The sequence below is a fragment of the Strix aluco genome, chromosome 13 (genome assembly GCF_031877795.1).
Source record: "Strix aluco isolate bStrAlu1 chromosome 13, bStrAlu1.hap1, whole genome shotgun sequence".
NCBI lineage: Eukaryota > Metazoa > Chordata > Aves > Strigiformes > Strigidae > Strix > Strix aluco.
The window spans coordinates 652,598-674,647 of NC_133943.1; the positions used below are offsets into that span (position 1 = coordinate 652,598).

A 22,050-nucleotide genomic window follows, 5' to 3' on the forward strand; every position below is an offset into this window, starting at 1 on the left:
GAGCAGATGGTTTCGGTCTGGTGCACTTGGAGAGTTGCAACCTGGTGGACCCAGTCGATATCTTCCTCAGCACAGTCAGCTTCTCTGTGTAGAGAAGGGCTGCTTGTTGGGCACCACCTCGCTCAGGGCTCGGGACAAAGCTCCAGGTTAGCTCCAGGTGGTTCTGCTTTAGCCTGGGCTTTTGGAAGACAAAGGTCTGAGTTCTGGTCCCTCTTCCTTGGGGTGTTCCCTGGTGAAATAACACGGTCCAGATGCTTCCTCCGAGGTGTTGCTGGGGAGGATGGAGGAGGTGAGGAGGACTTGGCAATTTTGCTCAGTGGGCTGCAGTATGAAACCAGTGGGCAGGTACGTCTGTGGGAACAAGACGCTTATTAGAGCTGTTGCTTTAAAATGTGTCTTGTTTTCAGTTCTTTCTCCCTACACATTTTGAATATATTTAGGGCACTTATCACCATAGCATCAAAGCACTGAAATATCCTGTGCAAGAAACTGAGATATCTGTCCCAAAATAGCTGCCTGCTCTTTTACCAAAGCACCAGTGTCACTGCCAGTGCTTCCTTCCCCCGCCATCGCCCATGACCGCGTGTGCGCACGAGTGTCAGAGTTGCCTTTGGCTCCGTCAGCCCGGTGCTGTCCCTTGTTGTCCTAATGCGGTGGGTTAAGGGCCAAGTCCAGGAGGGATTTGGGGTGCTTTTTGTGTATTTAAGACTTCAGTATCGTGTAACGGGCTGAACGGTTTTGCAGGCTTCCCTGTGTGCAGGGGTGCTGTGAAACCTTATTGCTGTTTATCTTGGTGTGAGAGGACAAGAGGGTGGCTCTGTCCCGTGAACAGCAGTATCTGAACTGATGATGTGAGCGGGGTCTGGCTGTTGGGAGCCCGGATGTGCGGAAACACGTCACGGCTTGTTGAGTCTTCAGGTGTGCTGGGCACCTGTGGCTTTTCCTGGTGCTCCTGGTGTCCCCTGAAGCTCCGTGCACCTGATAAATGGGGCCGAAGGAGGTGCTGTCTCGCCTCGTGTCTGGGTCTGGGGGCATGAGAAATGGAGCCGCAGTCACTCCTGTCTGGTGCTCTCTGAGCTTTTCATTTTGCAGCCCCAAATTGAACTTCAAATTCCTCCTCGCTGCCTGGCCTCACACACCTGCCTCTGGAGGGAAAACCTGCCCCGCTTGTAGGGGTTCATGGGGTGACTGGCTTCAGCGTGCGTCTGTCTGAAGCCCCTGCTGAGGTACTGTTTGTTGTTCCCTTTCTGCCCCGCGTCTCCAGACGCCTCTGTGGGCCGCTTGCGCTGAGCCCCCTCCTGAGTGGTGGCAGCGGGCCAGGTGCTCCCTGCCCGCGCGGGGTGCTCCTTCTGAGCCCTGAGGAAGCGGGCGCCGGGCTCTTGCAGGGCAGGGTTAGTTGCTGGGGCTTGCGCAGGGGCCGCAGCAAACAGCCCGACCACCACAGTCGGGTTTGACCTTGGCTCTGCTGTACTGGCGTGAGACGGGGACGCTGGTTTTGGGGTCAGTAAAACACAGAAGTTCCCCTTCCTTCCCTGCCCAAGTATTCAACTGTTCCATGTTTCCTGCTGCTCCTTCTTCGTCAGTGTTTCCACTTCTATAACTGATCCTCATGCAGCCCCACCAGCTGTGCTGTGGTCTCCCGGGATCTGGGGAGGGGGGGGCGATCAGCTGCGGGAGGGCGCCGGGCACTTGTCAGCGGGTGACAGCGGGGGCTGTACCCAGCCTGTTGTCCTCTCGCAGCGTGCGGCGAGGGGCCACCTCTGGAGCCAGGCGTGAGCCCACAGCTCCTCCTTCCCCTCCAGACCAACACTAGAAATGTCTTCCCGAGCTGGTCCGCGGCACACCTGGTACAATTCTATTTATTTTTCTGAATGTGCTTGGGAGAAGTGGATGTGTTCTTGGTTACAGAGCCAGCTTATGAGGTTTTCTGGTTCAGTTTTAAAGGGATGAGAGGAGTCTTCAGCAAAGAACCGGCACGCCTTCTCTGAGCTGTTCAACTCTCTTTGAGGTGGCATTGCTGCGAGTCACATTCACCCTCTTATTTGCAGCCTGCACCACCTTTTATACCTGGGCAAGCTGCACATTTTCAGTGTGTCAGGATTTTTCTGTAGGAGCTGAAATAGTGACAGAGAGCATGAGGTGAAGAACTTATCTGTGCCATTGGTGGTTTCTGTGCTACTGAAAATCCCTGCAGGCAGGTGCCAGCTTCCTGCTCCGCAAACAGAAAGTCTGAAAGAGTAAAAGAGCAGGGGCTGTAGACTAGTAAATTATTTTATCCATTCCCTTTTCAGGGAAGTTCCAGAAGAAAACGTCCTTCTCTGAGGCTGTGACAGTGCCCCGGAGAGTTTCCATTGACCAGTGGAGTTAATTTTCATGGCGCTTGTACGCAGCTAACCGAGGATGGGATCTTACAGCAGCTCTGGACGAAGCACAGCTGTTAGGAGATCTGGTGGTCGGTGGTTGTGGCTGGGGTGGGAATTGCTGGTCTATAAACCGGCAATAAAAACAAAGTATGAAAACCCAAAGCTGTTGTGCAGGGGTTTGCTGGGGCGCAGTCCTGGCTGGCCAGCCGGGCAGAGCTCTCTGACTCTGCCTGCTTCTCCGTGCCTTCCCAGGATGGGGCTTGGAACTGGGTAGGCTGAAAACGAGCTGGCGCTGCCGCGGCAGAGGGCTGAATGCTGAATTCTGCTTTCTGTTACGTAGACAGTGTTTTGTGCACCTTAATGTAGACTTAAACCCATGAATTCCACTTTGAATATTTACAAAAGCAGGATCTGAATGGGTGGGCGGTGGAAGGAGTTGGAGTGAGCTCACTGACTGCTAGGAGGTAGCTGACAGGTAATTAGAGGAAACCCAGCAATGAGGAGAAGCAGGATTCAATACCCCTGGCTGCAGAGTCTAAGTGACTGCGGGAACGGCACGTCCCTTTCCATTGTTTCTCCTCTCCAAATCACCTTTTAAACTGTGTTCTGTGCTAAAACTCCTGGACTAAAACCAAACAGAAAAGCGAGCAAACAACCAGCCTAAAAAAAAAAATATCTGAGTGAACACCCCTCAAAAGGCAACGTGAACTGTCAGCTGGGAACTGACTGGTTTTGATTTATGGTTTCTTTATCCTGCAGGAGCAGGAAGGTAACGAACCGGTGTTTTGATCTCCGTGGGCTTTCCTGCAGCAGTGAGGAGATCAAAACAAGCTTAACTATTTCTGATACCTGCATGCGTTCTTCCCCCTCCCTTCCCTCCTCCAGTGCCTTGCAGGCACCTTACACGACACCGAAGAACATCAGTTTTGTGGATGCCACAAATCTGTTTCACATCTCCCCGGAGCTTGCAGCAGCCCTGGGGCTCCTCCAGCTGTGCTCGGCACAGCTCGGGGGGGACGGGGCTCTCCCCCGCGGGGACAGATGCTGTTGGGTCCCCTCGTGCTCCCTCAGGAGCTCCCCCAGTTCTCTGCAAGCCTCAGGCTTTCAGGGCCCGAGGGTGCCGGCAGTGTGCGGATGGGGGGACGGGGAGCAGAGGAGGTGGCAGGCTGGTGCGGGGTCCGGGGCGCTCGGCCCTCGCAGGAGGGAGGGAAGGAGAGGAGTGGGCGCATGGAGGGAAGCAAGCGGAGGAGTTACCCTGTCAGTTTGCAGAAACGCTGCTGTAGTTCTTCTTGACAGGGAAGGTGAGCTGCCCAGAGAGGTCCAGTGACAGCGCCTTGGGGTGCAGCGCCCGGCGCTGGTGCAGGGGGCTGGGGCTGGTCCTGGGCGAGTAGAGCAGGGCCAGCTCGGGGCCCGGCAGGCTGGCCTCGGGCAGGAGGGCGTCCACCGCGGCCACCGGCTCTGGCCGGCCGCGCGGCAGGCTCGGGGAGGGCTGCAGGCTGTGCCGCTTGGGCGGTGGCGGGCTGTGGTTCTGGAACCTCACCGTCTTCACTTGCTGCAACGAGAAGGGGACCAGAGTCACGGTGGGAAGAGCAGCTGCTCACCTGCTTGCCATGGGCTGCCCTGGAGCTCGGAGGAGGGTGAGCTGAGGGCACCGCTGGCTCCTTCCCGGGGCAGAGGATCCCTGCGGAGAGGCCCAGCGGGGTGTGCGGGTGATGGCAGGTGGAGGAGAGCACTGGGACCGGCATGGCATGGTGTGGCGTGCCACTGGCCATCACAGACACCCAGCGAGCCCGTCCAGGACCCGTCACCCCAGAGCGTGGGGTGGGGGGGAGCAGCGAGCCGTGCCACAGAGGGGGAGGGAGGCCTGTCCTGTGTCCTGCCATGCCCCACACCCAGAGCCCCCCACTTCTCTCTGGCTGACAATGTCCCTCCTGTGAGCTCTGAGGTTGGTTGGGCTTTCAGGGCCTTGTGGAGCGAGTTGCTCTTGGGTGCCACGGGAAGGAAGGGCTGTCACTAGGGCAATTTGCAGAATGATTTTATCTTTATGGAATTTCCCCCTGGCTGTCAGAGGGGAAAGAAATTTCCATTCCAAATGGCTCAGCCAAAGTGAGGAGGACGGGAGGGAGATGGGGGAGCTCTGTAGAGACCAGCCCGACTCACACCCAGGTCTGTGGCAATTGCTCACTCACTCCCAAACCCTGAGGGGCCTTGGTAGGATCCCTGCACAAGCGAAGGACTTGGAAAAGCCTCAAGATTTGATCGTGACTGAACATTGGTTTACATGGAGACCCTGCAGCATCTTGCCTTTCTAAAGGGCTTAACCTGAACAGCAGAGTCAGCAGCACAAATACCTAATTTCTGAGTGCAGGTACCAATCCCAGTGATTTCTGTCAGAAGAAAACCTGAGCAGAGTGACGTGAAGCCCTCCAAGGATTTGTCCCCAGTCATTATTGGGCTGACACCGAATGCCCTCCCACCCCAAGGACTGGGGGGACCCTCCGAAGCTGGGAGTCACCCCTGGCCGTACCTTCTCGGCGCTGTTGCGGGAGGTGTCTGGTTTCACCAGGATGGACGGCGGGGCTGATGCTGGCGGCTTTGGAGCTGCCTCGCTCTTGGCTGGAGGGTCTTTGGCATCCAGGATGACGGAGCTGCACACGGAGGGGGTTCTGCTTTCCCCTCCTCGGACCGCAAGCCCTGGTGAAGCGTCGTGGGAGAAGCTGGGCCTCGTCCCTCCATCAGCCAGGCTGGCTCCGGGAGCGATGCTGTGCGGCTGGGCGCTGACGTGCTGGTAAAGCTGGAAGTGCTGGGGCCGCACTGCGGCCGTGGGCAGACGCCTAAGGGACCCGGCGACCTGCACGGGGGTCCCTGCCTGCCCCGGCCTCTGCAGGGATCCATCTGGGGAGCAAGAACCGTCAGGAGGACGTAAATCAGCAGGAATCCCGAATGGTACGGACAAAGCAAAGAGGCGGAAGCGAGCGGCGGTCAGGGCCCTGCACTGACAGCCCTGGGGGTGCTGTGGGGTTGTAGCTCCCGGGGTGGCCACGCACCTACCCCCGTCACCGTGCGGTGACGCCGGCTGCCCCGCAGCCTCTCCTCGGCTGGCGGCCACTCCGCTGGGTGCTGGCAGGGCCAGCAAACCAAAACCCTCGACCCTCTGCGTTTGCACGACTCGCGCCACAGAAGTGCTGTCTTGGCTAGGACTGCTCTGGTGTCCGAGGGCTTGCCCTGACTTCTCCTGCACTGCCAGAGCTCCCCGTGCAGGCACTAGGTGCCATTGCCCCCTCAGTGTGACACGGGCAGGTTTTCCTGCCCGGCTCCGTGGGGGAAGCACCGGGGTGAGCGGGTGGGACCAGACACAGCCCCACCGGGAAGGGTGAGGGGGGTGACACGGGACATCTGCCTCCAGCATGTGTTGCTGGGGGCAGAAATGACCCCCCTGAGCAGAAAACCTCCCGTGGCGGGGCCCTGCCCGCAGAGCCCCGCTCTGAGCCCTCCCCTGCGTTTGTTCCTGCGTGGTGGCTCCATCCCACAGCTGCTTTCCCATCCGCAGCGCGGGAAGTCACACGCTTTATTGCTTCTGCAGTTTCTTGCTGGTCACAAGATTGATTTTTTTTTTTTTTTTTTGTTTTTTTAAACAGAGCCACCACAGGGGAATGAGTCCTTTACAGTGAATCAACTCTTAACATAAATCCAATTTCAAGTCTAAAACCACTGACAATGGCCCTTGCAAATGTGCCTTCCCCCTGCCAGGGCATGGCCTCCACAGCAGCCCAGCCTGCGAGTGTTGGAGAATACGCCGCTTAGTTGCCCAAATATGCTGCTTAGTTGCCCAAATACACTTGGCAGTGTATTCCAAAGCAACGTATAAAGGCTGAGATGAACCTTGCCAGCCTCGCTGGAAAGAACGTAGACCACTGAGCTCTGCATAAACCTTTGCGAAGAGTTTTTCTGTGCAGAGTCAAAAAAAAAATAGATTTGCCAAAATAACCACAGCTGGGGAAAGCCAGTGGTGTGGGAACCCGGGTTCCTCTGCCCCTCGCGGGAGGGCTTCGCCGCAGGCCCCTCTCCCTGCCCTCTGTCCTTGGGATGGGTATTTCCTACAGCCCCGGGCATGGGCGAATGAGAAGCACGTTTTGGATCTTGCGGAGGAGGAGAAGAAAAATAGAGCTGATATGGAGGTTTTTTCCCTGTAGCTCTCTGCTATATCAAGGCTTTTGACTTCACAATTTTATTGGGTAACTCCTGCTGCTGCCGCTTTTTTTTTTTTTTTTTTTGGTGAAGTATCCTTTCTCACCTTCAGGCTATTCATGATTTTATGCATCTCAGATATTTCCAAGCTGAATATTTTTCTCCTGAAATAGAAGTAGTTCTATTCTCTTGATCATCCTCCTGCATACTTCTCCTGGCTTTACTATATTCTTTTTGAGTTACCAGAAATACTTGAACCATTCCAGATATGAGTTTGCCAGAACCCCCATGATGGCACTGCTGAGTTTTACTCTCTTGTTCTGAGTTCCTTTCTTAATAATTCCTAATAATCCTCTAAATTAACCTTTTTTTAAATTGCGTCTGAGCGTGGAGTTGGAACTCTCAAAGAGCTGTCTGTGACAATTCCAAAACCTCTCTCCAGAGTGACAAAAGCTAATTTAGGGCCTAAGGGTGTGTGTGTATAATTAGGGTTTATTTCTCCCTGTATCTGTGTACTGACGTTTCAACTGCCGTGTAGTGCCCTGCTGCTGGGTGTTGTGGATTTCAAAGGTTGGATTTGCCGATTTACATTATCCAAGATCACTGCAGGAGTCCCTTGCAGAGACTGGTAATACTGTCGTGGTACAGTTCACATTTACCTTGCTGGAGTTTGTATTTCATTTTCTTTGTCACTTTTACGTCTAATGGCCTCCCTTACTCTGTTGTTTAAATGTTTTTGGTTAACCAGTGCATTTTGAGCCACGTTAGGGTGCCTGTTGAGGATGGGGCCATGGGCTGCCCCCCGTGAAGTGAGCCGTGCCACGCTCTGGTGCAGCGTGGTGCAGGTTGTTGGGGTGAGCCAGCTGGCATCGCCCCCAGCTCTTTGTTTCTGCCTTTGCAGGGGATTAACCCCTCCTCAGTTTAACCCACCCTGTCCCCTGCCAGCCTGGAGGATTAATCCACAGAGGTGGGGGCAGGCTTTGCTATGTTCTGGCAACATTTACTTCAGTTTTAAGGCTCCAGTTCTAACTGCAGGCAGCCAGGATGGTTTGGAGGGGATGTGTCTGGCTTCTCCCCACCCCCAGAGAGCCCCCCGAGGCACTTACTCTTCCTCGTGCTGCCGCGTCCCCGCCGCAGCGACGCAGGTCCCGAGGCTGCTGTGCTCCTCCCAGGCGAGGGGATGGGCACGGGCAGCAGCGCTGGTTTCAAGGGTCTGCTTTGTCTTGGGCCGTTTTCTGAGATGCTCCCTTGAGAGGAGAGCGAGGAGGTCGATAGCGTCCACGAGGCGTACAGGGAAGGCATCTTCGACTCAGACAGATTAGATTTCCTGTTTGAAATAGAGAAGAAAATAAGCTGAGGCTAGACCTGCGGTTTTGTATGGAAAGCAGGAGTTTGTCCAAAAGGGAGCTCAGTGGTTTTGACGTGCCTGCACTGCTCCCAGGTCAGGGCTTTGGTGGGCTACGCACGATTCAGTTAGTTCAGGTTTCTGATTCCATTATAACAAGGGCTTTCATCTTTCTGCACGTGATTTATAAGAAATTATTCCCAAATAGGGTTAGGATTTGTCACAACAACCCCATGGCGTTTCAAAAGGGACCTCCAGACACCAGCCCTCCCTCTGTAATCTGCCCGGAGATGCTCCCTGCAACATGCAGAGCCGGGGCTGGCCCGCTGCCCGGTGCTGGGTGACGCAGGGGCTGCTCTGGCCCTTCCAGCCCTGTTCTCCGTGTGCCACTGCTGGTGCTCGGCCCAGGCAGGGACCACCATGCTCCTGTGTCCACTGGAGCTTGGCAGCATGTGCCTTTCGTGGGCCCAACGGCTCCTCTTCCTCCTCATCTCTGGGTGACCTGAGAATCCGGGGCACCGTGACCCGAGGTCTGGAAGCCGCAGCCAGGCCCCGTCCCGGCTCCGTCAGCCGGAGCAGTGGGAGCCAGCGCTCGGTGCAGGGGCAGGGCAGGTCCATAATGACCAGGCCGAGGCCACGTTTGGGCTGCTGCCGCCTGGCTCGAGCTTCCCCTCCGCCGTTTGGGCAGCTCACTGGTGCGCAGCAGCTACCTCCATTATCCTCCCCCCCTGCCTTCCTGAGAGGGGCCATCCTCATGCCTTCACCTGAAGTTACTGAATTGCTAAAAATCCTGTCAACTGTCCCCACCAGCACGGTGGCCAAATATCGCTCCACATTCCTTCAGAGAGTGGGCCACGATGAAGTCCCTCTGCTAACTCCTCAGAGGAATAAAAACCCCATTCCTCTGATTTTTCTTTACTTTTTGGAGGGTGGAGGAATGATTTATGGTTTAATAACTGGGCAGTGATTCGTCAAATAACTCAGGCATCAATTTATTATGAAGAAATTTCCTGCAGAGGGTAGAACAGCAGCTCCAAGACCAGCGCTTATGGTTGAAGCACTTTATGAGGCTATTTAGGGTGACTGGGCTGTGCTCTCCATTATTTGTTTGCTCTGTTTATCGGTGAGGTGGGGCCGCGGCGTTATTGGAGGCTCTATGGTGAAGAAATAAGCTGGAGAGATGAAGACTAATCACCAGCACTCCTGAATGTGGGGAGGGTATGGGGGGGGCAATTCTGGAATTAAAGCAGCACTGGGAGCTCTGGCCTGTACCGAGCGATCTGGCAGAATAAAATATAAGCAGGGAAAGAAAAGTGAGGGGGGGAGAAACCAGGTAGTTGTTGGGAGGATCTGGGAGCGTCAGGTGAATGTTTGATGTGTCGCTAGAAGGCTTTCGGGGGACGGAGGCTGAGATACCCCGGCTGTCCCTCAGCACAGCCCGTTCAGCCGGGCCGGGGCAGGCGGGTGTGCGTGGAGCCGATCCCTGCAGGCTGCCCATCGGAGCAGGGCTCCCTGCGCCCCCCGACCCCCTCCCTGCTCCCGCAGACGGGGCTGGACCATCGCAGCGAGTTTCCGGACATGGAAACCCTGCTTCTGGTACTGAAATTGCAGTCCTGGGAGAGCTGTGCTGCCTTAGCCCCACTGTTTGCAGAAGCAGAGCACTGCGTGTCTCAGCTGTTCTTCCTTTCTCTGCCTAACCTGAGCGTATCTTGGGGCAACTAAGGGCGCAGGCAATTTTTTTTTTCTCCTAAACTGTATATTTTAATTACTGCTCTTTCTAATGCATGTTTGTTTAGTTAGATCAATGGCGTCCAGTGCTTAAATGCCTGCTCTAAAGACAGTGTTTTGACTTGTGGTTTCCCTCCTAGCAGGAAAAAAGAAAAAATAGACCAGAGTCATCCAAAAGGAGTAAAGGCGAGTCCGAGCACAGACATGCTGCTGTTCCCCCTGGCTCCCAGACACATCACAATGTGCTGGTTGTGTCACCCGCAGGTCTCTGCCAGGGCTCCTGGACTGAATTAAACAGTCATGGGAGAAGCTGCTGCCATCTCTGTCGACACCCCGGGTTTAAAACAAGTGGATGGCGGCTGATGTTGTGCTGTTTGCTCATCCGGACCATGTGCCCCCCCGAGGGAAACGCTGCCCCACCGTGGCACCTGGAGGTGCGATGCCCGTGCGGTGTGCGCAGCCGCGTCGGTATGCGGGGAAACAAAAGGAGTGAGAGCTGCCCAGGGACGGGAAGGCCCCACATCCTGCGCGCTCCCCGCTCCCCTCTCGGCGTGTTTTTGTTTCCCGCAATAAGAACCAGACCTGAAGAGGGGAGCGACGTAGTTGCTGGGGAAGATCCCCACTCTGCCCGTGACGAGGGACATGCCCCGCAGCCAGCCGTCGTGGTCCTTCCCGAAGACGCGGACCCCTTCTCCCTTCTGCAGCTCCAGCTCGTCGGGTCCGTGAGGCACGTAGGAGTGGAGAGCCACGCACCTGGGGAGAGGGGGGTGAGGGGGAGGGCAGGAACCGCGCGGCGCCAGCGGCCGCCGCGCGTCCTGGGGCTCCCACTTCAGCTGGGCTGAGGAACCGGCGCCACTGGCTTGGGGCGAGCGGCAGCAGCTCGCCTGAAGCCTCTTCAGCCAGCGCTCGCATGAGGTGTTGGGTGCTGCCGTTCCTGCGGACAGGAGGAACGTTACAGGCAGGGAAGACGCTGCCTGTAACTTCAGGCCAAAGGGGACGCGAATAAAAGTGGAGCTGACAGGAACAGAGAACAAAGCCGATCCTGTCAATGGTTTCTGTCCCAGAAGTGCCAGCCAGGGGTGACAAGCGGCGGGGAGGAGAGAGGTGGCTCTCCACGTCCGCTGAAGGAACCCGTCGAGGGCTGACCTGCACCTGTCCCGAGGCAAAGCAGTGTGAAAGAGAGCAGGGACTGCACTCTGTCCCCGCGATAGCATCGAGAATACGTTCTGCCTTTGAAGTGCTGGTGAGCCAGAGGCCTCTGCTTGCTGGGAGCATCATCTGGAGGTGCTGGGGCTGGGGCAGCGCTGCTCGTACAGCCCCGCCTGCGTTAACCCACTGGCCTCCCTTCCCTCAGCCTCCTGCCACCCGGCCCCCGCAGAGACCACGCCGGGACTCCAGCCCCTGCCTCTGGGGGCCTTTGAGAATGAAGCAGGCAGAGGAGGAGGAACACGGCTCTGCCCTGGGCTAGCGAGGAAACCGGACTAGAAGTTGATTTGAAATCCCCTCTAGACCTCTTTGTTGTGATTCTGGGACTACGACTGGGTCATGGAGCTTTATTCTCCACAGAGAACCATGTGGGACCACACAGCAAAACAGGAGCAAAAGAAAATGGCGTATTTTTCAAAACTTTCCCCTATTTGTTCTTTAAAGAAGTTTAATTTGTCTCAATTTAATGACATTGCTGGTTTTTTTCAGGGGAATGTGATCTGCTCCCAAATACTAATGAGTTACAGACCAATACAGCAATTATCAGATATTATTTAAAAACCAGAAACAACAGACTAGTTGGCTAGATAAGTCAAGAACTATCCCATAACATTTAAAAAGGTTTCTCTCTCCCTGTTGTTCAGAAGAGTCACTTGAAAGTTTGACTTATACGATCTTTATAAAGTGACCAGTCGAGGTTCAGTGTAAGGCTGCTCGAATTCTGTGGGGGTTTATCACTTTATACAGGATTCGCCTTGAAGGGCAGGACCTGCAGATCCTGGTGTGATATTGTAGGGCTGAAAGAGGAGCTGTGTGAACTAGGCAGCTGATCGAACACTTTAATGCAATCCTCATTCTGCAAATTACTTTAAGGTCTTAGGAGTTTTCCTGTGCTCAGGATCAAGTGTGTGCAATAGTCTTGGATGACCTATGCTAATGCATGAAAGGAGCAAACACCGCGGGCACAGCAGAGATTTGTAGATGTGCTCATGTGTGCTAGTGTTTGCTCGATACTGCGGAGGTGCTAATTACCATTAGACAGCTTGTTGCTATTCTGTTGGTATTAGGCAGCAGTGCCAGGCTGATAAGTCTTATCTAGAGGAAAACAAATCATCACAATATATTATCTGCAAATTTTAACTCTGGGAAAGTTTTCAAAGATTGGATCATTCAAAACACCAGTGACCTTCGCTGTTTTAAAATGAATGACTAGAGGCACTTAAGGAGTAATTAGTTCCTTTATATTTAAAAAATATAAAATGTGCTGTTGACAAATAGGCAGAACTATATATCTGTAAATACTGAAGTAAGGTAGTAAGGTGCAGGGACAGTTCACTTGCTGGGAATAAAATAATTCAGCTGTGATCCTACATCTCTGTGACCCCCTGCCTAGGCCAGCCCAGTACATTCCTACGTGGATCTGCGTTTGGATCCGAGCGCGCGGGAGCTGCCCCTGCTCTGACTTTCCCTCCCACTCGCAAGAACCCTTGGCTGGACAAGCCTTGGGTGAAGGTACAGAAAATTACACGACCCCCCCCAATGTATTTCAGTTTCGTTACGTACATATAAGCTGATATGTGGTGCTGCAGGTGGGGAAGAGTGACGATGGCTGCTGAGTGCCCCAGCGATCCTGGCGCAGGATAGTAAGATGCACTGACCTACGGGGAGAAAGAAAGCAAAGAAAACAGTATACTAATCTGAATATAGGCTTATTATAACCATTGGAAGAGCAGCTAAAAACTTTTGACAGGCTTCACCCACCCATCAAAAAAAACCCAACCCAAAGATGTTTCAGGAGAAAGAAGAGTTTGGAGCATTTGACAACAAAAGGACCAGGCAGTAAGAGGAAGGCTCATGGCCTTCAACTCTGAGATGCTTTCCAGGGTATGGCTCGGTTGGGCTGATGGTGCTTCTGTCCTCTAACTGAGGAACTTGTTGGCCAGCTAGCCTGGAGCGTGAGGAGGCTCCCAGAACAACAGGATAAAAACCAAACAGCTGTGATCTCCAAGAGTTGATGTTGCGCCTGAAACCCCCAATTGTTGCTGATCTCCCATCTGTGAGACCCACTCGAGTGGGGAGACACTCCTGCGCCTCTCTCCTTGCGCTCCGTGTTTCTCACCCCTTTTCACTTGGCTCTGCACACGGTGAGTGCCTTTGATTCACCCCCTCTCTCGTCCCTGCTTCATGAAGGAAAAGGAGTTTGGGAAAACTGCATTTCAAGCCCAGACTTTGCTAACCAGGAGGAGACTGTCGCGTCTGCCAGGTGAGGGCTGCTATAATCATTGCTATTTCACTTGTTATTTATTTAGCTCCAGCTGGGAGTATTGGCATTGTCTAAACCTTAAATAATACAGTCCTTGCCCCAGTGATCTTTTAATAACTGTTATTAAGGCTGTTACCACCCCTGTGGCATCCTGAGGAGCTCTGCAGAGCCGTGTGTACACGCAGCGCAGACTGTGCCGGGCGAGGGGAGCGGCTGGCTGCCGCAGCACCTCGCGCGGGTTTGCGTTTGGTTTGGGGTGGCCCTTTCCCCCCTCTCATTTTACATCTGTGGGGAGATACCAGCCACCCTCATGCCCCCTCTGTCCTCTCGCAGGGGTGTCTCATGCTCCGGGGAGGAACCAGGTGCTGTGCTGTTCCCCTTCCCTGTCCCTCCGCGTCTCGCAGGTCAGGTGACACCCACCCGCTGAGGGGGTTTCTGAGGTGAGCTGTGACCTGTTGGATGTCCTCTCCTGCTCAGCATCTGGCTGTTACCCCCCCAACCCCAGAACCTGCCTGTGGGGTGTTTGTGTTCTTCTCCGAGTTTGGTTTTGGTTACATGTCCTTTGTGCTTGCAGGGCTCTGGCACGGTCCCACCACTGGCAGCCGTGCCCTTGCTCACGTGGTGCTGATCCCTGCAGAGGCTTCACCCCTGGGAGGGGGCTGTGAGGAGACGGGGCTTTTGTTCAGAGGGTGGAGGCCATCCAGTAGAAGAACAAAAGAGATTTCTACAAATGCAGCTTCTCAAGTAAGAGCAGCCCTGCAGGTGAAGGAAATAGGATGACATCTCCACTCCATCTCCAGCGAACTCTGCAGGTTGGAGGAAGCTTCCAGATGCCAAGAGCAAGACATGGCGATGTGTCACTTGGTTGCCGGTGCAAGGTGGGTTGGCGTTTCACAGCTGGCTGATTGAACGGGTGGTAAAAAATCACTACTAGAGCTATTAGATAGGAGAAATGTTAATCCTTTTCTAAAAACATCTGCTGAATGTGCAGATAACCCCCCCTGGAGCATATTGGCCAACTATACAAAGTCCCTCCACTAAGAAATGCTCCTGAAGTGCTTGGCGTAGGGGTTGGTGCCTCCTCCACTCTTTTCCCCTCGGTTGGGCCACGTCTCGTTTGCTCTGGCGTCCTGAGGATGTGCTCTTCTGCTGAGCTGTCCCTTCCCCAGCACAGAAATGGGCCCCGGGGTGAGGGGCTGCGAGCCAGCGCTTCATCCCTGCCGCAACGTGGCGCCGGCGTTCGCTGTGTTGTGCTGTTGCAGGCGTGTGGCTGCTGTTGGGGGTGAAAACAAAGTTCCCAGCGAGGCCGGGTGGCTGCGGCAGCGTCCCTGGGGAATGTCAGGCCAGCGGGAAGTCACCAGCCTGGGACGGGGCTGGTGGTCCTGCTCCCGGGCAAAGACCGCAGCACCTTTCATGATACACGTTGTCAGGGCTTTAATCTTGTATTCGTTTCAAATCTAATTTCTAGTGGTCATGTCTGTAACATGGTGCTGGGGCACTGGCTTAGCAAGGACCTAAGGAAAAAAAAAAGTGACTCACCAGCTCTGTTGCTCTCTAGTAAATTAAGTTAATTAAAAACCCAGCAATTATAGCTTCTGTCTCTGGACCTGGAGTGGCAGGTCAGCTTCAAACCGTCTTTGTGTTCCTCATTTTCTAGTCCAGGTAGGGTCCGACCAGGCTTTCATATAAAGTTGATGGGAAATTATATTCTGTTTTAATAATTTTCATAATCAAAACATCTGAAAGTTTGTGATTTGAAGTTTCTTTGTCCTGTGTTGGAGCAAAATGACAACCTTTTGCTGGTTTTCCTGATGGAACTGTGTTGAAATGTCCACTTCTGGATGGAAACCTTAATGTTTTTCATCTCCCTCTATTCCCTCTCTGCATGGAAGCCACAGCAATCCTTCCAGAGCCTGCATCCAAGCTGGTTTTGTGCTTTCATCAGAGAGGAAATAAGATTGAATTAAATATTTTCCTGCCACTTATAACTGATTTCAGCATTCATTTTTGAAAGCCCTTATAAGTACGAAGAGTTTCATTTCCTGCCTCTCCTTAAATCCTTCTCTTACTCCATCTCCCTGTCTCGCTCGTTGCCAGCATGGTTTCTAGCGTGGCTCCTCTCCCCAGCGCCCAGCTGCACGGGCAGCTCCCTCGAGAGCGTTCCTGAGGTGCTGTGTGGGGAGGGGGATCCCCGTTCTGTCGCGGGGTGGTTGGTGCTCTTGGTGATACTGAAAGTCGCGTCCTGCAAGTTTTGTTACCCAGAAAAGCCAAACGCACGAGGTGGCAGGTGTCAGGTTTATCAGCTCACTGTAACGAGCGGCAAAGGGTGGCAGCAGCTCTTAGCCAGACGTTTCCTGACCCAAGTACCGCTGGCCCCGGGGAATAAGCTTGGTCGTGGCTGGGAAGAGAGAGATCCCTGCCAGTGCTTTGTGCTGGCGCGAGCAGAGGGTGCAGCTGGGCAAGGCCGCGCTCCCCTTGCCCTGGCCCACTTGCACAACAGGCACATGTACAGACACGGTGCACCACAAGCCCTGCAAAAACTGGTTCTGGCTCCCGCCTGAGCCTGGCTTGGCACCGCCAAGGGGAAGGAAGAGCAGGAGGAAGGCTGGCGGCAGCGCCGGCCGCTGCCAGTTGTTCCCTTTTATGGGCCGAAATGAGCCCGCCCGGATCCCTGGTGGTGGCAATGCCAGGCAGGCAGGCACACCGCGTTTTGGAAAGCCCTGCCAGCACCCAGCACAGCCTGGAAGCCTCTGTGCTTCCTCGCCTGCGCCCAAGGTGCAGCCCCCTGGCTCCCTCCGCGTCAGCATCGCTGGAGACGTGACGCTGCCGGGATCGTGTCACACACAGGGTGCTTCAGGGGTGCTGATGATCTCCTCTGCTTCCCTCCAACGTGTGGAGTCTCACAGCTTGTAACTACAAGATACTGGAAAATTCCAACTAATTTTTGACCCCCAGCCCAAAGACAGCAATGAACGCATCCTTTCAGAATGTGTGGAGTTTTGGTTTTAAATTCCCAGGTGCAGCTGTTGGTTCGACACCTGCCTGGAAGCCCGTCCTTGCGGAGGAGAGGGGGCTGCTGAAGGCTCAGGTAGTGGCAGGGTCCCTTGGTTTCCAGCTTGGTCGCTGTGGTTGCTCTGCGGAGGGGACGGGGAGCAGCTGGTGCTCAGCGCCCCCACTCCTGTGATCCTAAGCCCTGCTAGTGTCAAACCCCGTTGCAGCATAGCTCCTTCCTGCCCACTGGTCTCATGGGGCCTCGAATCCTCATCTCAGACAGAGTGAAACTGGGTCATTGTCTGAAAGGACAAAAGTGCCTCCGAGCGCTGCGTGGGGGAGCTCCGGCGAGCGCAGGGCTGGGGTGCTGCTGGGGGGGGCAGTTCCTCTCACGGAGGGGAAAAGCTCCTGCGTTGGGGTGTGGAGCCGGGGCTGCAGCTGCTCCCAGACTTCCCTGGGCTTTGCAGGAGCCCCGGACCAGGCGTCGGACTTTCCCTGGCTCCCAGGGAGGGCGGGCGCTGGGGCGCGCATTCCTCCAGACCGCAATTCACCCGCTAACCCCACGCAGCCTCCACAGCTTGGGCAGGCACCCGCTCCCTTCCTGCCGTCCCTCTGCTCGGTGGCCGAGGGCATCAGCGCGGGGGGCACCTCCCTGCCCTGCCTTGCCCAGCCTACCCCCGGTACCTCACCCTTGTCTGCCAGCTAAGGTTATCCGACCCTGGGCTTGGTCTCCTGGGACTATTCCCACCTCAGCGGTTGAATCCTCACCTCCTCCATTCTCAGAAATTGTTTGGTCTTGCCTACCGGGTCTCAGAAGCTCCTCCGGAGAGGCTGTGCTGTTTGGGCTGGCTCCAGGGTGGTTCCAGAGCAGCCGGGGCTGCTCCTTACACAGCCCAGCCGTGTGTGAGTGAGCCCTCATGAGCTGTTCAGCCCGAGTCAGAACGGCTGAGCCGAGCTGTAGGCTCAGCTCCATCTGCTGCACTGTACTTGTGACCACCCACAAAGATCCAGGCTACTCAACCTCTGCAGCCTTACTAGAGAGCATGAAAGCACACGGAAGCAATTAAGGATGTGATTCAGCCCACTCTTTTCTTTACTATATTGCTAATAACGGAAGACCCCAGCTTGATATTTGTGCTCCGGGGCTGAGTTTTCAGGCCTCGCAGTAGGTACACAACTGTTCATTGCTTCCAAACTTCTGCTTTGTCTGGAGTAGTTTAAACCCAAGAACATGGATCTTTTACTTCCAGGTAACACTGTGTATATAAAATTAATTGCCATGGAACAACCATGCTTTCAGAGATGCTGTTTTCCAGAGTCTCAGCACTTAATATTGAAGCTGAACTTCCATCAGACGCTGCTGAGCAGCGTTAACCAGCCCTTGGGATCAACATCAGCTCTCCTCTCTCCCATTACTCCTCAGTCCTGCAACTTTGTTCGTTGATCATGAGGGTGCCTTATCAAGAAACTCACCCCCACAGCTTTTCCATCTGAATAATACTAGGAAGAAGGATGAGCGACCTCAGTGGGATATGGGCAACGTGGTCCAGCCTGGCAGTGCCTATCTGGGCTTGCAGAAGCATCTCAACTTTGCAGATCAGTCATTGCAACCCACACCCAGGGATGGAAAAAGGAAAAGCTGCAACCTGTGTGGCCCTGTGAGCAACACAGATCCTCCTGCAAACCTCCGGGAGCAAAACTGCTCTTTAGAAGAAAGGAAATTTCAACCCTTCTAAGGCAAAATGTTAACAGAGTCCCTCTATTGCCTCTGCTGTTGACAATAGTTCACACTGAGACGTTTTTGGTAAAATTATATTGGGTTCGTGAGACATGATACCATTTCAATTGAATTATAGTTCTATTGTAAGGCTTCATTTCCTCTCACATAAACCAGGATCTAACAGCCAAGGCTCTTTGCAGGCTATTGCTAAGTACAAAATGCCTGCTGGGCTTTATTGCACAGACACCGAACTGCCAGGGGCTGGCTTATTGCGTTATAAAACGTTAGAGCAACCTTGAATATGAAAGAAGTCATATAAATCTAAACAAAACCTTTTTTCTCCCGTTTCAGATGATCTGTGAAGATTCTGTATTGAGACCTTTAGTCAGAGTGTGAAGGAGGAATGAGACTCTGTTGCCTCCTAAAATAAAGAGCGGATATAGTCCAAAAGGTCAGTCTGCATTTATTATCTCAGCCCCAAATTCAGCTGCTCTCAGGTTTAGATTGCAGACTGGCGGGGACTCTGGTAATTGCCCTTCCCTGGCAGAACCCATTCCTCTGGATGGGGATGGATGTGGGCAGAGGATTGATCTAGGCTGGGGCAAAGCCCTGATTGCTTTCCAGAAGGGCTCAAGTCCTGCCTAGAAGGAGCAGGAGGCTGCTTCATTATTTCTGTAGGTGCTGTCGCACTGCTGGGCTGGCGTTTGGTGAGGAAGCCTGTCCCCTGGGCAGCTCGCTCTGGAGAAAACCCTCTGGATGAGGGTACGGTAACGGAGCTCCGCGCTTCCGCAGTGCCTGCGTGTGCCCCAGCAGAGCAAAGGCTGTGTTTAGAGACACCCAGACGTGGTCTGCGTGGAGATTTTGGGCTTAAACAAGGTTTTTGATTAAGGGATAAGCACTGAGGATAAGCACTGGGGATTCTGGGCACTTCTTGTATGCTTAGCAGAATAACTGAAACACCAATTAATAAAAAGCCCGGGTTTCTACTTTCCTTTTAGGCATGGGGGTTAGGTGAAAAGGCCGTTAGAGCAATCGCTGGCGGTACGGACCTGCTCAGTACGATGCAGCTTCCTCACCGATCTCACTGGGCTTTTGTTTGCTCACAATTCAGGGCCTGATTCTGCAGATCCCACCATGCGACTGAGTTCTGCGAGAGGAGCTCAGAAGGGCTCGTTGTCACAGTAACACGGTAAGACTGGCCAAGGGCTGGTTTTAGCTTTAATTTTGCAAATGCTGAGAAGTGCCTGTCGCTGATCTACGCCGTTATATGGCAAAGCAGGTGCTGGCTTCAGCGTGACGCCAGGCACAGGTGCACGTGCGTGGCCATGAATGAGCTGGGGTCACTTAGCGCCCTGGGGAAGTCACGTTCCTTGTGACTTTCTAAAATGAAAAATATTTTATTTTGCAAGTTAAACTCTCTGTTTTCTGTTCTACACCTGGGGCTTGCTGTGGTAGGGCAGAAATCAGGATGGGGATTTGCTTTATCCACATTTAGTTACTCTGATAACTTCTCTTTTTATGAATTCCCTCGGGTCCCTGAGCTCTGAAGACAGACTTTTCCAATTCAGAAGGAGGGGAGAAGATCCCAGGCAGCCTGACGTGGAGGACGTATCTGACTGGCGCTATGCGCATGGGTGCTTTGTCTTTGCACGTTTAGATCGTAGTTTAGATCAGAGCTGTAGACTTTGTGTTTTGTTTGTGCTTTAGCTTTCCGAACTGGCGCCTGCGCGCCGAGTGTTCCTACCCAGGACTTGCGTTCTGGGCTCACCCTGCTCCTCCCGCGCCGCCGCCTCACCTGGAGAGGGGTGCCGTAGGGAAACTCCGCTTTCTCGCTGCTCTGCGTGGCCACGGTGGGGTTGCTGGAGCTGATGAGCACGGGGGAGCTGATCTCCAGTGCCGGCCGCTCAGTGGGCGCATGGACCATCCGGTTGAGGGTGTTGAGGGCGGTGGTGATGGAGAACTGCCGCAGGCTCTTCCGCCGGGAGTCGGGCACCTTGGGGAAGGCTGGCGAGTCCGCGCCCTTGGCTTTGGGGGATGCTGTTCGCAGGGACGCGCACTTGAACTGAGGGGACCAGTGGCTCTTGCTGGTCTGCAGGAGCTGCCTTGCAGTGGTGTTGGGCTGGAAGAGACAAAGGGAGGTGTGACGGCGCGTTCCAGAAGTTCTGCCTGGCACAGCCCGGTGACTGCTCGGTTTTCCCTTTCTCCTCTCTTTCCCTATCTGGCAGCAGAGCCAGATGACGTTACAGGTGATCTTTAAAAACTTGTGGCTCAGTCATTTCCCTGATGTGTTTTCAGTGACAAATCACGGATGCAAAATTACTGATGCAAAGCTGACAGCAAAATTAAAATTGGTTTGAAAAACTTGTTGCTTAGACAACACATTCCTGAGGCTGAGTGCTCCCCCCCAGTGCTTTACAGAAGGCTTCATTTCTTGTCAAAGCCTTTGGCTCGCAGAGGTGTAAGGAGAGCTGGCTGGCTCTCGAGCAGCGTTATAATAAATTTAACTCTAAATTAGAAGGGACGTTTGGGCACATCTCCCTTTTCCACTTTGTGCTGGCATGCTTGGGTGAGTCTCGGTCAAAGCCCTGCAGCCGACTTCAAGGCCTGAGCTCGGAGAAGCCCTCCCGGGTGGCGGCTTTCCCAGCAGAATTAGACTCACCCAGTTACATCTCTGTAGGCCCAAACACTCGCGGCTTGGTCCTGCTCCCACTGGCTCGTTAACCATTGGGTTTAATGAGGGAAGAGTCAGGCCCTGAGTTTGCATACGGGCCATGTTCAAACAGTATTTCTTGGAAACTGCTGATCACACAGTATTAATAGCAAAGGGCATGTGGTGACAATGTTTTTTACCACGATGACTGCCAGAGGAATTAATCATGATTTACTGCTGACATTAACGAATTGCAAAACTTTTTGATTCTCACCCACTCCTGTGAGGCAACGTGCCTGACTCCTGGGATGAACAGGGATGACTCTAACGCAGGAGAAGTGCAGGTGTCTCTCAGGCATTATCATTTTAAAGCAGGGGTTGTTTTCACGTTTCCCTGCTGCTCACTCCTTAAAGTGAGGTTTAAAAACCATGTGTGCATAGGTACACATGTAAGATGGCAATATTGTCATTTCTATATGTAATTTGACTTCAGCCTAAACTGGGAACATTTTTCTGCCTTCTCTGAACACCAGGAGACACGATAAAATGGGGCATAAACCTCAGTGTCAAAGCCAGGAAAAACTTTGCATCTCCCAAAACAGACCTACCTTTGCCTTTTCCGTAATTAATTTCTAATTCCTTGGTGGCTTTATCTGACCCTAACTAGCTTATTTCTGTTAACGTCAGACTTAAATAAGTAATTACTGAAGCTAAAATGATTTCATTAAATGAAAAGACATTTTACAAAATATATTAGAGCTTCAAATAAGATGTTTTACTAGTGTCCTTTTATAAAATAGCCACGAAGAAGTGCTTGCTGTAATTATGGTGATTACAAGTATTAATTTTATTTCTAGGAATTCTTGTTGGTGCCATTTACACCCTGCATCTCAAGCTAAACTGCAGGAATACAATTAGTGTCTAGACCAGTGCTAACAACTTGCTGTCAGGGAGTGGGCAGCTGCCAGGGCTCCAGAGTGCCGGGAACGCCGCCTGCGACGCGCTGAGCTGGCAGAGGCCAGGGGGGCTGGGGGCCATCGTCACCAGCCAGCCCCAGGAAAGTGGCTGAGGGGCTCACGGGGCAGATCCCCCAGCCAGCGGAGCTACCTGAGAGCCGATTGCAACAGAACTCCTTAAAAAAGTGGTTCTGATATTTTGCCTGAACTTTGCATTTTCGCCCCCAAGTTTTTTCCCCTGTTGTGGAGGCTTCGCTCCAGCGAGGGAGAGGGAGAGCGGTTCACTGGCTGCGTGCTGGGCTGAGGGGCAGCAGGGAGCGGGAGGGGGGGTCTGCCCGCCATGGTGTTGGGTGGGCATGGCGGCGAAGGGCTGCACCCCCCTGCCAGGGGGGAAGGTCCCAGCTTGGTCACCGACATGGCCCCGTTGTCCCCAGCCCTGCTGAGGCCGGCGATGCCGTCACCCGAAGGCCACCAGCCCCCTCTCGCGGGAGGGGTGGGTCACAGGGCTGAGGGGGGGCTCAGTCCTGGGGCAGCTTCTGCCCAAACGCCGCCTGGTCCGGCCTTACTCAGCACAACAGCAAACCTGTCTGTAATTTGAAGGTGCGAGTGGGGCTGAGCCGGGACCGTGGACACGACTCCG

General features: G+C 54.0%; 2 protein-coding genes across 3 annotated transcripts in view; one reads left to right on the forward strand and one right to left on the reverse strand.

The window, feature by feature from the left end:
- Positions 1-254: 254 nt before the first annotated feature.
- The window catches only part of SH3RF2 (SH3 domain containing ring finger 2), a 41,722-nt gene continuing 19,926 nt past the window's right edge, over positions 255-22,050 (reverse strand). The window contains exons 3-9 of the mRNA XM_074838510.1: positions 19,600-19,923; positions 12,394-12,488; positions 10,207-10,377; positions 7,658-7,878; positions 4,891-5,258; positions 3,618-3,915; positions 255-351 (exon numbers count right to left, since the gene is read on the reverse strand). Of these exons, the coding sequence (XP_074694611.1) occupies positions 3,622-3,915; positions 4,891-5,258; positions 7,658-7,878; positions 10,207-10,377; positions 12,394-12,488; positions 19,600-19,923 (1,473 nt within the window). The 3' untranslated portion in view covers positions 255-351; positions 3,618-3,621. The remainder of the gene's footprint in view (positions 352-3,617; positions 3,916-4,890; positions 5,259-7,657; positions 7,879-10,206; positions 10,378-12,393; positions 12,489-19,599; positions 19,924-22,050) is intronic.
- GRXCR2 (glutaredoxin and cysteine rich domain containing 2) overlaps positions 10,843-22,050 on the forward strand; it is a 50,532-nt gene continuing 39,324 nt past the window's right edge. For both annotated transcript variants that reach the window (XR_012624992.1, XM_074838511.1), the window contains exons 1-5: positions 10,843-12,342; positions 12,420-13,533; positions 13,668-13,971; positions 18,156-18,255; positions 18,916-18,993. The gene's annotated coding sequence lies outside the window, so the exon portion shown is untranslated. The remainder of the gene's footprint in view (positions 12,343-12,419; positions 13,534-13,667; positions 13,972-18,155; positions 18,256-18,915; positions 18,994-22,050) is intronic.